Source organism: Staurois parvus, unplaced genomic scaffold (assembly GCF_062004578.1).
Source record: "Staurois parvus isolate SC_StPar_1 unplaced genomic scaffold, SC_StPar_1.0 ptg000154l, whole genome shotgun sequence".
In the NCBI taxonomy this organism is placed as follows: Eukaryota; Metazoa; Chordata; class Amphibia; order Anura; family Ranidae; genus Staurois; species Staurois parvus.
Genome location: NW_028317950.1, coordinates 10903724 through 10917759, shown reverse-complemented (window position 1 = coordinate 10917759; position 14036 = coordinate 10903724). Strand labels below are relative to the sequence as shown.

Here is a 14036-nt window from a genome sequence, read left to right as displayed (position 1 = left end):
AGCCATTGCTGTCCAACAAGAATATTGCAGCACGTTTGAAGTTTGCAAAAGAGCACCTGGATGTTCCACAGCACTACTGGCAAAATATACTGTGGACAGATGAAACCAAGATTGAGTTGTTTGGGAAGAACACACAACACTATGTGTGGAGAAAAAAAGGCACAGCACACCAACATCAAAACCTCATCCCCACTGTAAAACATGGGGAAGGGAGCGTCATGGTTTGGTGCTTCTTTGCAGCCTCAGGGCCTGGACGGATTGTTGTCATTGATGGGAAAATGAATTCCAGAGTTTATCAAGACATTTTGCAAGAAAACGTACGACCATCTGTCCGCCAACTGAAGCTCCGCAGAGGATGGGTGATGCAACAGGACAATGACCCAAAGCATACAAGTAATTCAACAAAACAATGGCTGCAACAGCACAGAATACGCCTTCTGGAGTGGCCCAGTCAGAGTCCTGACCTCAACCCGATTGAAATGCTGTGGCATGACCTTAAGAGAGCGATTCACACCAGACATCCCAAGAATATTGCTACACTGAAAAAGTTTTGTGAAGAGGAGTGGTCCAAAATGACTCCAGATCGTTGTGCAGGTCTGATCTGCAACTACAGGAAACGTTTGGTTGAGGTTATTGCTGCCAAAGGAGGGTCAACCAGTTATTAAGTCCAAAGGTTCACATACTTTTTCCTCCCTGCACTGTGAATGTTTACATGTTATGTGCAATTAAACCATGGCAACATCTAATGTTTGTGTAGTATTATGTTCAGCAGACTGTGTTCTTCTATTGTTGTGACCTAGATGACGTTCGGAGCACATTTTATGCCCAATTCATGCAAAACTCCACGTAATCCCAAGGGGTTCACATACTTTTTCTTGCAACTGTATGTAGACATATACATACACATATACATACACATATATATATATATATATATATATATATATATATATATATATATATACACACACATTTTATATATATATATATATATATATATATATATATATAAATATAAAATACACACACATATATATAATTTTTTTAAAATTATTATTTATTTTATCCCAAACCATTCCAGTTTCCCTTTAATATAAATTGTTGTCCAGCTAATGTGCAAAGGTAATAAATGTAGAATTCCGGGTTGCTCTAACAGATCATTACTGCCATTTCCTGTGTCCAGTGAAGATTTAAGAGCTGACAAGATGTTGGTGCAGTAGTACAAGATATTACCAGCTGGCAGGACATACGCAGCAATAAATTCTGTTAGTGAATTACTATGATCAATACTGTACTACATTAAAGAAAGCAGCTCAGAGGTTGTCCTAAAGAGACCTGCAGTCAATGCAGTAGGTTATGCTCTCTGAGTATCCACAGTTATTACTCCTCGGTAGTGGCTGTGGATTAGAATGGATGTGCAGATGCCATTCACTGCAGAAGAGAAGGAAAAGCCATTTTACAGAATGATAATGCTACAACAGATCATGAATGAAGCATCAAGAATACATTGTACAATATTTTAAAGGAATGTCCCCCCATTGCTGCAAATTTTCACTGTATACAAATAAGTTGTTTCTTGAAGCATGAGCAAGCAGTCTCTTAAAAACAGAAAACAAAGGCTTTCTTCTTTCTTCTAGCATTTTTAGATTTTATTTACACTGCCTGCAGAACATGCACAGTTCAACATATGCTATTGCAATGTGCAAGTTGCAGAAAATGAAGCTGGTTACCAGGTTGACAATTCATGGGTGCATGCAGTGGAGTCAACATCATTAGAAGCCACCCAAAGACCAAGAGAGAAGTCTCTGGACTCAGAAGTTTCAGAGAAAATGGCAGAGAGGGAACGTTAACTTACCAGTGCTAGAGGAAAGCAGATAATTCTTGCTGTAAAGCCCAACTCCACCTTTGCTCACCTACTTTTAAAACATTCAATCTATGCTCAACTTACACCCAGAAACCTTCTGACTGGTCATGTTATCTCGCCGGTCCTTCTTCTCATCTGCAGTGGGTAGTCCTTACTCCAGTATAGAACGTGCAGCAGACCTGCAAGCCTAGGTTTCTCAGGGTTGCTTTTTCCAGCGATATGATTTTCTCAGGTACCAAATGAGAAGACTGACTTAGTGGTGACACAGTAGAAGACAACCAATGAACATGCATCTGCAGCGCTACATTACTGGATCTTTGCTCCTGGAAATGGCGCTGGCCATATACCTGGACTTTGATGAGCATAAAGTCCCATACATACAGGCCAAATATCGTCCAAAATCAGCCAGTACAGTAGATACCAGCCAACTTTCAGCCCGTGTGTATGGGTCCTTGTTTGACAGAAGCCGATCTCTTGGCTGGCTTTTGTCGAATGAGCTTGCTCAGCAGTTGATTGGCATCCTATCAACGCTCTCAGTCAATGGATGGTGTGTTCTGGCGAACTGAACTGTAGCTGCTGACTTTTAAAAAACAGCCTCTTACTTGTCCCTCGGTCCCGTGGTGTGTCCCCCACAGCCCGTTTCACCGGCCGTCCTGGATTCCAGGAGGCCGGCATCTTCAGTGTGGGCACCCGGCTGTGATAGCTTGCGGCTTCACAGCCGGGTACCCACTGCGCATGCGCGAGTAGCGCTGCAGTTCATGAATGGTCCTGTAGTCTTCTGGGACCTGTCACGTGTCCCAAAAGACTACAGAAAGGGAGGGAGGACACCTCCCATTTCCAATCGCCTAGGCGATCGGACCGGGAATGGGAGTGGGTACCTGTCAAATTCGGGTACCTGCTTCCCCCCGCCCCCCCAAAGGTGCCAATCCTTAATGGGGAGCGGGGAAGCAGTCCTTAAAGTGGAACTTCCCCCTTTGGGTGGAGCTCCGCTTTAACTCCAGAAAGTAGCTAGTCCTCAGTGTTGTATTTTAACATTTCCACATAGCCACGATGCAATGAGATCACACACAAAACAACTAACCAAGAATATAGCTCAGAGTCCACATCTTCATTTCCAGCTATTTGCACAGAGGGAATGGGTCCTTCCTCATCACTGGACAGAGTGATGTTCTTGCTGGGGATGACTGGGACAGTAGATTTCAGAGCTACTCTATCATCGGGATCCAAATCATCCTGAAAGCCAGCCACCATGGGATTTGAGCCAGGTACATCCACATCACTGAAGAGAGATAAAGAAGGTTGGGAACAGGGAAAGTCACACACCATGATGGGGTAAAAGGGTCACATGACAAGGGAAAATCATCACATGATATGGGATAAACATCACATAAAAGAATAAATACTTGCTATGGAAAACCGTTTGCACATTTCTGTAATCAATCTAATCATTCAGTAACAGCTTTGACATAATCTATATAATTGAAGTGAAAAATGCATAACTTTTACACTATATTTATTGCGACACGACAATTTCTCATAGTACAAAGCAAAGAGAAGTTACATATGATTGAAATAAAAACGGTTTCAACTAATGAAAATCAAGGAAAAAAAAAAAAAGGAATAGAGGAGAAAGGAGCCAGTAAGGGTTACAGTTAACCAGGGGTTATTAAAGGAGTATACACACACACATATACACACACACCTATCTCTCTCTCTCTCTCTCTCTCTCTATATATAGAGAGAGAGAGAGAAAAAGAGAGAAACTATATATAGCTATATATAAATATATATAGATAGAAGAAATATATATAGATAGAGATATAGATAGGTGTGTGTGTGTGTGTATATATATATATATATATATATATATATATATATATATATATATATATATACACACAAAAAGCACACACAAAAAAAATCCTTTTTAATTTTTTAGCATGTCACAACATGTCAATGATTTAAGAGCTTGCAACTACAGTGTCTACACTATAACAAAAGAGCTACATTGTATCAATTACTATAGCAATCAATAATTACTATATCATAGCATTATGGTTATTATTGACAAAATACAGACTTCGACCTCGGCTATCAAAATGGGGGCACATGGGAGAGTCTACAGAAGTGGAGATGCTGCAGGATGTGTGGTAAGTGGTCTTAAAGTGGATCTATATGCACCTGCAAAATCTAGCTGTTGATCCTGCCAGTGAAGTACACCTCCTGCAGCTTCATGTGATGGGGTAACAATGTTGCTGCATTGTTTCCAAATGCACTACAGAGAAATGAATGTTGCAAGGGGTGTGGTTATCATCACTGTCACAGCTGATTCTCAAACTTGTGGCTTGGCAATCAGCAGCTGGCCACACCCAGTCTTGCCCACTGTTTTCAGGACTGATAGCACTGCCCCTGCTGATAAAACCCTCACACTTTGAGCAGCAGTGTCCGAGAGTGGGAGCGTATGAGACACAAATGAAGGAGAATTAAACTCTAGGAAGGTAAGGGAATATTATTATTAGAATATTTTAAAGTATTAAAACATTACTGACAAACCATTAAAGTGTTACTAAAGTCTATTTTTTTTTTAAATTAAAATAACAAACATGTTATACTCACGTGCTCTGCGCAAAGGTATTGCACAGAGAGGCCCTGATCCTGCTCTTCTCAAAGGGCCCCACTAGTGATTTTGGCTCCTCCTCTTCGTGTGTTTCCATAACAAGCCACTTGCTATAGGGGCACACGGTGTCTGCTCTCTCCAAAGCAGCACTCCATAGACACACACAGCAGGAATTAGCCCTGCCCCCACCTTCCTCTGCACTGCATTTGGCTTCTCACGGTCAATGGCTCTTGCTGGTGTTCGAGTCCGTGTGTGAAGAGGAAGAGAGGGGAGAAGAGATGCAGACATTCACAGCACTGGATCTCTTCTCCTCTCTCTTCCCCTTCACACAGGGAAGGGAAAGGACAGAGATATATAAAAGTTTTTTTTACCTTAATGCAAGGAATGGATTAAGGTAAAAAACGTTTTTAGCTTTAGTATCACTTTAACACTTTGCAAATGCCAGCAAGTTGGCACAGTACATTATTATTATTATTATACAGGATTTATATAGCGCCAACAGTTTACTCAGCGCTTTACAATATAACGGGAGACAATACAGCAACAATACAGTTCAATACAAGAGGGTTAGGAGGGCCCTGCTCCTTGGAGCTTACAATCTAAGAGCACATCCAACCTAGTCTACACCTTTGCATATTTTACTCTGCAGCATTAACAAAGTATTCTTCTGTTATTGATGCAGATAACATTCATTTGCCTGTCAGTGTTGAACAGAAGCCTCATATCATACTCCAAACCATTCTGGAATTCAGTGATGACTCACAAAACCATCAACTGATGTCTATCCATACCAATCTGTGTGTTACCACTTACGTTTCTGAAATGTTACCGAATCCCTGGGTTTGAACTTCAAGACCAATTAAATGGTTGCATCCTTGGGGATTTCATTTTCTCTGTGCAATGTCCAACACACAAAACACATAAATCACATGTTTACATCTACCACTGTTGCTAAAGGAAAGATCTATTTCTAGGGACACGAATCAAGGGGGTGAAAATTTATCACTACTCTTGTAATGATAAATTCAGATTCGCGAGGGGAGCTAAAGATGGGCAGCTAACAAACCCCCTGAGAAAAGTGGTTGGACGGCTGATCTGTGGTCTTGTCACTTGTAATCTGTGTGAAAATAATAGGTCAAAAACATTAAATACACGGTGCTTCTGTGACATTTTGTTTGCACTGTCTGGTACCTTTCTGACTGCCACTGTTGAAAGGGTTAGTTCACCTTTTCAGAAAAAATTAAAAAAGGTAAATACCGTACATCCTTCCTACTTCTCTAGTCCACGCCGCACATACCTCCGGGGACAATGGGTTGTTCGTGCCCACGTACCTGATGCAGCAGCCTGGGGATCTGAAATCCACGCTCTTCTTTCTGCAGCACATCCAGGACAGATGAGAGTGAAATCTTATTGGTCAGCGCTGGCACAGAGCATCGCTCCAATCTGTTCAGGAAACACTGCAGATAGAGGAGCAGGGATTTCAACCCCCAGGACTGCTGCACTGGCTGCATTAGGGGTGGGTTTGGTGGGGAGGATGTATGGTGTTAGGTCACCTTTTCATTTTTTCTGAAAAAGATGACTAACCCTTTAAATAATATTTCTTGATGCATATTTGCAAAAATAAAAAAAACAAGTACATAAACATTTCGATGTATGGTAATCTATGATATTTACCAACCACAACAAGACAGATCACAATTAAATGCTTCTGCTACATATATAAATAACCCAGTCAGTCACATACAAAAATCCAACCGGATGGCTAGAGGAACCTCATAACCCCAGCCTTATCTCTTTACTTTAGGCCCCTTTTCCAATGCCCTGTGGCACAGGTGCAGTGCACCCGCAGTTTACATGCGGCTTACCTGCATTTCCCATAGACTTCTATTAGATCAGAAGTTTTTGGTGCGTTTTCTGAAAGCGCACCAAAGATGCAGCATTCAGGACTTTTGCTAGGCTTTCAGAAAACGCACCAAAAACGCTCGATTTATTAGAAGTCTATGGGAAAGTGTGGGTACCTGCACAAAAACCATGGGTACACTGCACAGAAACCAATTTTTAAGTACCGTTCCACTGTAATCTGGTCCTTTACAGAATAGACAGATTTGTTCCTCGATACATCCACTACTGTTTCAAAAGATTAAGGCCCTTTTCACACGGGCATTCCATATGTCCGTTTCTCATCTGTCCATTTACGGATGAAAAACGGACACCCATGTTTTTCTATGGACTAGCACAGCGTTTTTCAACCACTGTGCCGCGGCACACTAGTGTGCCGTGAGATATTGTCTGGTGTGCCGTGGGAAAAATTGTAATTTCATCCGTAACATAGACCTTTTAATCCGGCCCGCGGAGCGTGATACTGTCAGGATGATCTGTCCCCCTCGACGTATCTGCGCATGTGCCGGAGATCGCCGATCGGCTGCTAATGCCTGAAACTGGCACATGTGCAGATACGTCGAGGGGGACAGATCCTCATAGGAGACAGATTTTCATGCTACACCGGAACGGCGAGAGGAACGCGCGGAGCAAAGGTAAGTGAATTGACACAGGGGGGGCTTGGGGACTTAATATGGGGGATGAATTAATATGGGGGATGAATTACTATGGGGGATGAATTACTATATGGGGGATGAATTACTATGGGGGATGAATTACTATATGGGGGATGAATTACTATGGGGGATGAATTACTATGGGGGATGAATTACTATATGGGGAATTAATTACTATAGGGGGGATGAATTACTATATGGGGGATGAATTACTATATGGGGGATGAATTACTATAGGGGGGAGAATTACTATGGGGGATGAATTACTATGGGGGATGAATTACTATATGGGGGATGAATTACTATGGGGGATTAATTACTATATGGGGGATGAATTACTATATGGGGGATGAATTACTATGGGGGATGAATTACTATATGGGGGATTAATTACTATGGGGGATGAATTACTATGGGGGGATGAATTACTATATGGGGGATGAATTACTATATGGGGGATTAATTACTATGGGGGATGAATTACTATGGGGGATGAATTACTATATGGGGGATGAATTACTATGGGGGATGAATTACTATGTGGGGGATGAATTACTATATGGGGGATTAATTACTATGGGGGATGAATTACTATATGGGGGATGAATTATTATGGGGGATGAATTACTATATGGGGGATTAATTACTATGCTTACTATGGGGGAATATTACTATACTTACTATGGATGACACATACACATCATTCATCTACTCTTGGTCCGACCCCCGGGTCCAATTATAAAATACTTTATTATTTCATAATAAAGTAATTATAAAATAATTTCTTTGTGTTTGATTCCTATTCAAGAGAATTACTTTATATATAGTCAATATAGGCACAGAGGTAAATTTTTTTAACATTTTCTAATGGTGGTGTGCCTCGTGATTTTTTTCATGAAAAAAGTGTGCCTTTGCACAAAAAAGGTTGAAAAACACTGGACTAGCAGATGTAAACGGATGATCATCTGATCTGTTAATGTCCGCATCTGTTAACCTCCGTTTTATTGAATGGAAGAAAACCCTTTTTTTTTCTGTAAAAAAAAAACTGAACGGGTGAAAAACGGATGTTAAATGGATGTAAACGGACAAGAAATGGATGTAAAAAAGATGTAAGCAGACAAAAAATGTATGTAAATGGACATACGGTCAGTTTTTGCATTGGCAAAGAATGTAAACAAAACAGATGTGAACTGATGAAAAACGGACGTGAACTGATGAAAAATGGACGTGAACTGATGAATAACTGATGTGAATCGATGAATAACTGACGTGAACTGATGAAAAACTGACGTGAACTGATGAAAAACTGACGTGAACTGATGAAAAACTGACGTGAACTGATCCATATTTTCTTGGAAAAAACATGACTGAACTGATGAAAAAAAAAACGGAACACCTGTGTGAAATGACCCTTAATGAACTGGACATTCACCAGGGAAATGCTTCAGTATGTGCATCATCTGGACCAAGCTTTTCCATATCCAGAACTACTCCTCCAGACCCCTGCAAAGATCCTAAGAGAGATCTCCCTTACTTTCTGTCTCTGTAACATCCATAAAAGAACTGGGGGTAGTGACTGTCACCAGGACAGGAATTCACAGACAGCAATGAAAACTGTCAGATGTTCTAATCCTTCTGTACACAATTACAAATGTATTTTGGTCTGTGACCTTGCTAGAGAAAATTTCCCTTATATCCAGTCTCATCAACAGACACACAAACAGGAATAAAAACCTAACAGAGGCTCTAATCTTTACCTAAAGACATTCTATAAATATTTGGCTGGCGTTGGGCTTTAAAAATGCAAATTTTTGGATACAAGCAGAATGTCATAGCCACCTACCTATCGCTGTCCCTCCTGTCACGGGGAGGGAGTCTTTCTGGTTCTTTCTGAGTTGTGCTGTCCTCTAGGAAGCTGCGATCTAAGCTCTCATCAGGAACGAAATCCTCCACACTGTGGACCCTCATTGGATGCTCAGCATGTGTTGGAGTTTCTGCTGGCGTAGAAGAGCAAAAGATTATGGATAATGAAACAAAGCACAAAACAAATCTTCAAAATACCTCGTTTTAGTACTAGGATTTCTAAGCACTTCATAGGCAATATTTCCATGAGTGGTGACCTCTGTGAAATGCTAGTGTACAATCCAAATGCACACGTTCCTGCATTAAAAATGGCTGTGTGTATAAGTGGGTGCTGCAGCGACCGTCGGCTGGAACCAAACAGAATCAGCAAGGAAAAAATGTCACCAGCACACCGAGGATCACCAATATGGGTCCAAAGTTTTAATGAACGATCACATAGTTACAGCAAGGCAACGTTTTGGAGTCTTGCAGGACCCCTTCATCAGGCATGTGTCACATGCCTGATGAAGGGGTCCTGCGAGACTCCGAAACATTGCCTTGTTGTAACTATGTGATCTTTCATTAAAACCTTTGGACCCATATTGGTGATCCTCAGTGTGCTGGTGACATTTTTTCCCTCTGTGAAATGCTAACTCAAGAATCTCACCAGCTCATAATGAATCAAAAGACCTCTTTATCGCCTTGTTAAATAACTGCTTGACAACAATACTAGTTCCACACAAAGTTACAGGCTGGTCTCTCCCCACAAAACTGCGATCACAAAAATGTTCCAATAACTTCAGACCCTTCCTTCTCCTTCACAAAATAGCTGTCTGAAGGATGTCATTAAAAGCTAACAGCGATAAATCCTTTTAGACTCACCACACATACAGCTAAATACCTTCATTTTTTTGGCTGCAGGCATAAAGAGGAAGCATGATTTCAGCAGGTGAACTGCAAACCTAGGAAAAAAATAGCAGTTTTGTCTTGCCTCTAAATTCCATATCTTGAAGTACAGTACAGGACAAGGGAAAAGTATTCATAGACCCTGGGTTATAGGCTCGTGCCTACAAGTGAATGAACACAAGCAAAGATTTCGAGGACACACCCCCTGGGCACCTTCCCTACAACCCTATCCCATCCTGTGAGTCCTCAGTTTTGTAGCAAGCAATGCAGAGTAACTAAGGAATAGAAGGGAAGGTAGCCTGTGGCCTGTATTGTAATTACTCCACAATATAGAACAGGAAAATCAAAATTTCTTACATGAATCGTACAGTACAGCACACAGGCAAAGTATTCATAGACCCTGGGACATCCTCAAGAAATGAATGAGCAGGGAGTGCAACAACTGGACAAACCCAACAACAAGGGTCAAAAAGACCCAACTTCGGAGTGCCTTTTCAACAACTCTGCCGGCAAAAGCTGCATCTGCAGAAGACTGGACATCTACCTGGTAGAACTTTGAGAAAAAATAAGAATAGAGGTTCAGAAGGCAGCCTTACACACCTGGGCTAGAGGCCTGGTGCTGAAATGCCTTTCGATTTGGGCATATAAAAAAGCAGGAGGAGATTTGCCCTTGAGAATGTAAGCTCTAGCAATCAGATTTCTTATCCATTTCACGATGGTGGACTTGGAAGCAGAGTGTCCCTTGCGAGGTTCTGAGGACAGGACAAATAGGGAATCCATCTGTCTGATCGAAGCTGTAGCTTTGAGGTAGACTCCAATGACCCCATCTACATTCAGGCAATTACCAGAGACTTCCTTGGGATGCTTTGAAGCAGAGCATAAGGACTGTGTCCTCACTGAATATCTTGAACCTGTGCAGTAGTGGTACTGGTACAACAACTGGGACAACAGGTGGTTCTTGGCATTCTGAAAATCTAACTGTCCTCGGACAGTTTCTGGTTGATTTGAAAGAAGTAAACAGTGAGGCAGTAGAGTTTTGAACTCTTCTTTGTACCCTTTTGAAACCACCATTTGAACCCATAGGTCTGGGATGTCTATCATCCAAAGAGATGCAAACTGCAACAGACGTCCCAGCACTCTTAGGAGTGAAGAGAGTTTTGGAGAGTGCATGGTGGCCTATGTGGGCCAAGCTGTGTGCCGAAATAAAAAGCTGAACCTAGGTTTTGAAGTTGAAGCCTGATTAGAGTGTGAGTTCCTCAGGAGGGTGGTTTTTGAGGAAGTAATATATTCCCACCTCTGACCTCTTTGATGAATTGGTCAAGTGCCTCACCATATAGAAGCCCTCCTTGGAAGGGCATACATGTGAGACTCCTTTTACAGGCAGCTTCCACTGTCTTAGTCTTTAGCCATACGATTCTGTGCATATGAATGGAAATTAGAGCCATTCTGGATATTTATCTCATGACATGACCCTGGGCATCTATACAAAAAAGCAGAGCAGAAGGCAACTGTCGTAATTGCGCTGTAACAGCACGATCCTGAAAAACAGGGTCATGGTGTGTTATTCGTTGTCCAATTAGCTGCAGTGTCACATACTGAAACTGCAGTTATTGCTGGTTGCATGGCTGGGCCTGCCATGTTAAAGACAGCTTTAAAGAGCCTCTCAAATTCAGCAGAATCTTTAAAAAAAGAAATCTTCAATAGGTACAGTGTTTAGGACAGAGACGACAGAATCAGCCCATGTTTTTGCAAACTCCTTTTCCACTGGATAGAGTTTAGCAAAGTTTTCTGAGGGAGTGAAAAACCTTTCAGGAGTGACCCAATCATCATAGACTGCTCATTCCATCTATTAATATAAATGGAATGTTTTGAAAGTCTTTGTAGGTCTCTTTGTGCCCAAGGGGCCAGTCGAAATGGAAGAGTCAATCTGAATGCCATGGCTTTTGCGGACAGAGGCAATGAACTTATCAACGTTATCAAGCATGTTGCATGATGCTCCCTTTTCAATAAAGTGACAATCTGGGGGGGAGAAACCTTCCACAGCTTCCTCCAACACTGCCTCAACATCCTATTGATTCTGTGTCCTCTAAGATATCAGGGTCCAACATGGTTTGGGAAACGAGAGTAGAAGAGCGGGGGAGTTATTGAGCCCTGGACAAAGATGTCTGTATGAAGGCCGTAATTTGTCCAAGAAATTGTGACACAGATGCAGAAAATTCTCCATCTGTTAAGTAGGTCGCTTGTTGCGTGCCTGAAATAAAAATAGTATTGGATACTGAGGATGGTGTTAGCGCCAGTATTTGTTCCAGTGCAAGAGACACATCATTACTCTGAGGTTGAGTGTTGCGCAGGGCGAATGTTCGCCGGCTGTTTTGAATTGGCCCCCTTTCACCTGGTCTCCACCATAGCTACAAGTGAGGGTATTTCCCAGTGGGGTATTCACTAAGTAGCATGTGGGAGATAGGATAAGCACATTCGGAAGGAGTATGTGATGACCCAGGTGTAGACCATCCTGCGTCTAATCCTTGTAGCAAAAGGGAGGAAGCACCTGAGCACCTTATACTGTACATAAATTCCAAGCTACGCCTGTAACAGCGGGCATACCTCCAGAGGAATAGTGACTGTCCTCGGCCATGGACCTGTACAGCAACCAGTAGCTAACAACACAATGCACCAAGTGCCAAGGTGAGCACCTTGTGCAGGATCCTGTGCCCGAAGAAACATTACTGGCCCTTCCCAAAGCCTGGTGTTTGGGTACGGCTCCTAAAGTTTTACTGAGATTGTACAGATTCAGATACACTGCTTCTGTATAAGCAATAGAAGACAGTGAGGTGTTGATCGAAGCATTCTAAGAAAATATAGAAAAATAATAAAATAGTGAATAGGAAAGAGAAGAGGAGGAGAAGGGGTTCACCACCTTCAGACACTAGCAAAAAAGGATTAACAAAGTGGGGTGGGGTAAAAGGGAGGCGCCCTGTGGGGAGTGGCCTTTAAAGACTTGCCAGTGTGCTATCACCTGAAGGCATGGGCCTAAAATCTATAGTGTATGAATAAGTTGCCTGTGTTCTGTACTATATGATTACAAAATAACATTCCTTGCCAGCCAAAAGTCATATGCAAAAAAAAAACATACAAAGTTAAAGCTGAACTCCAAACAGATATGAAAAACACCTATTAATACAATTATGTATTTATAAAAAATATATATTAAACATATTTAAATTTATCTAATGTACTTGGTATGAGCCTTTTATAATTCTCTAAAAAGCAGCACTAAGAGCCAGACTGTTACATACACATCTGCTGACAAGAAATATGGTAACAGGATGAATTGGAAAGTGATCAGGCTTTAATGCCTAAACAGAATCTAAAAAATCAGGTCACAAACCTGGCTGTGCAGATTGACAGGGTTGTGTACATCATAGGACTGGGGGGACCAAATTACAAATCCTTTGGCAGGTTAAACCATTTTAATGTATGACTTTCAATTGTGCATTTAGCTATTTTTCTGGAGTTCAGCTTTTATGCATACTTGTCCTGAGAGAAATACAATGGCTGAAATTACTGGAAATGTTCATTTTCCCCTCTGTGTCCTGTCTCAATATGGCAGTCACAGACCCAGAACTCAGAATATCTTATTATACTTGTTCCAGATCAGCAAGTCATTGCACCAGCATAACAGGCAACTAGGATTTGGAAAAAAAAAAATAAAGCGGTCAGAAATGGCTGTCTACATATTTCCTCCATGAGAGTTTTCCGTTTAACAGAAACACTGGGATTCTGGCTAGGTCTAGGTACCCACCTGGTTTGGCTGGTGGACTCTCTGTTGCGGAAGATCCAAAGAGCCTTGACATGAAGCCACGCTTCTGCTGAGACTGCTGGGACAGTGGTGGAGAGGACACTGTAGAGGGAGATGGGCCAGAGATGTCAAGAACTTCAGCTGCTGGTGGTGGTGGAGAAGCAGCCAGGGTAGGAGTGGGCACCTGAAGCGGAGTGCCAGCGCAGGAGCTGTCAGGAGACCCAGAGGTGATAGGGACCACAGGAGACTGTGAGCCGGAAGACGGACTCTGCCCATTGGTTGCTACTGGAGATGCTAGACGCTTATTATTTTCTAACATCTCTAGAAATCTGAGGGGAACATACAGAAAATATTAAACATTTATCTGACAGATTGTGCTAATTTCAAAGACGTCATCAGACTCTCAATAACCAAACTGAACGGATGGAGAGAGAAGATCATCTCGCTAATGAG

The 14036-nt window shown here is 41.9% G+C and overlaps 1 protein-coding gene across 2 annotated transcripts in view; it reads right to left on the bottom strand.

The window, feature by feature from the left end:
• The window catches only part of RABL6 (RAB, member RAS oncogene family like 6), an 82743-nt gene that overhangs the window by 17082 nt on the left and 51625 nt on the right, over window positions 1-14036 (bottom strand). Inside the window, exons 10-12 of one of the 2 annotated variants that reach the window (XM_089675044.1) lie at window positions 13587-13912; window positions 8880-9033; window positions 2946-3143 (exon numbers count right to left, since the gene is read on the bottom strand). In XM_089675044.1, coding sequence (XP_089531170.1) covers window positions 2946-3143; window positions 8880-9033; window positions 13587-13912 — 678 coding nt within the window. The remainder of the gene's footprint in view (window positions 1-2945; window positions 3144-8879; window positions 9034-13586; window positions 13913-14036) is intronic. The other variant, XM_089675045.1, reaches the window with a different exon arrangement.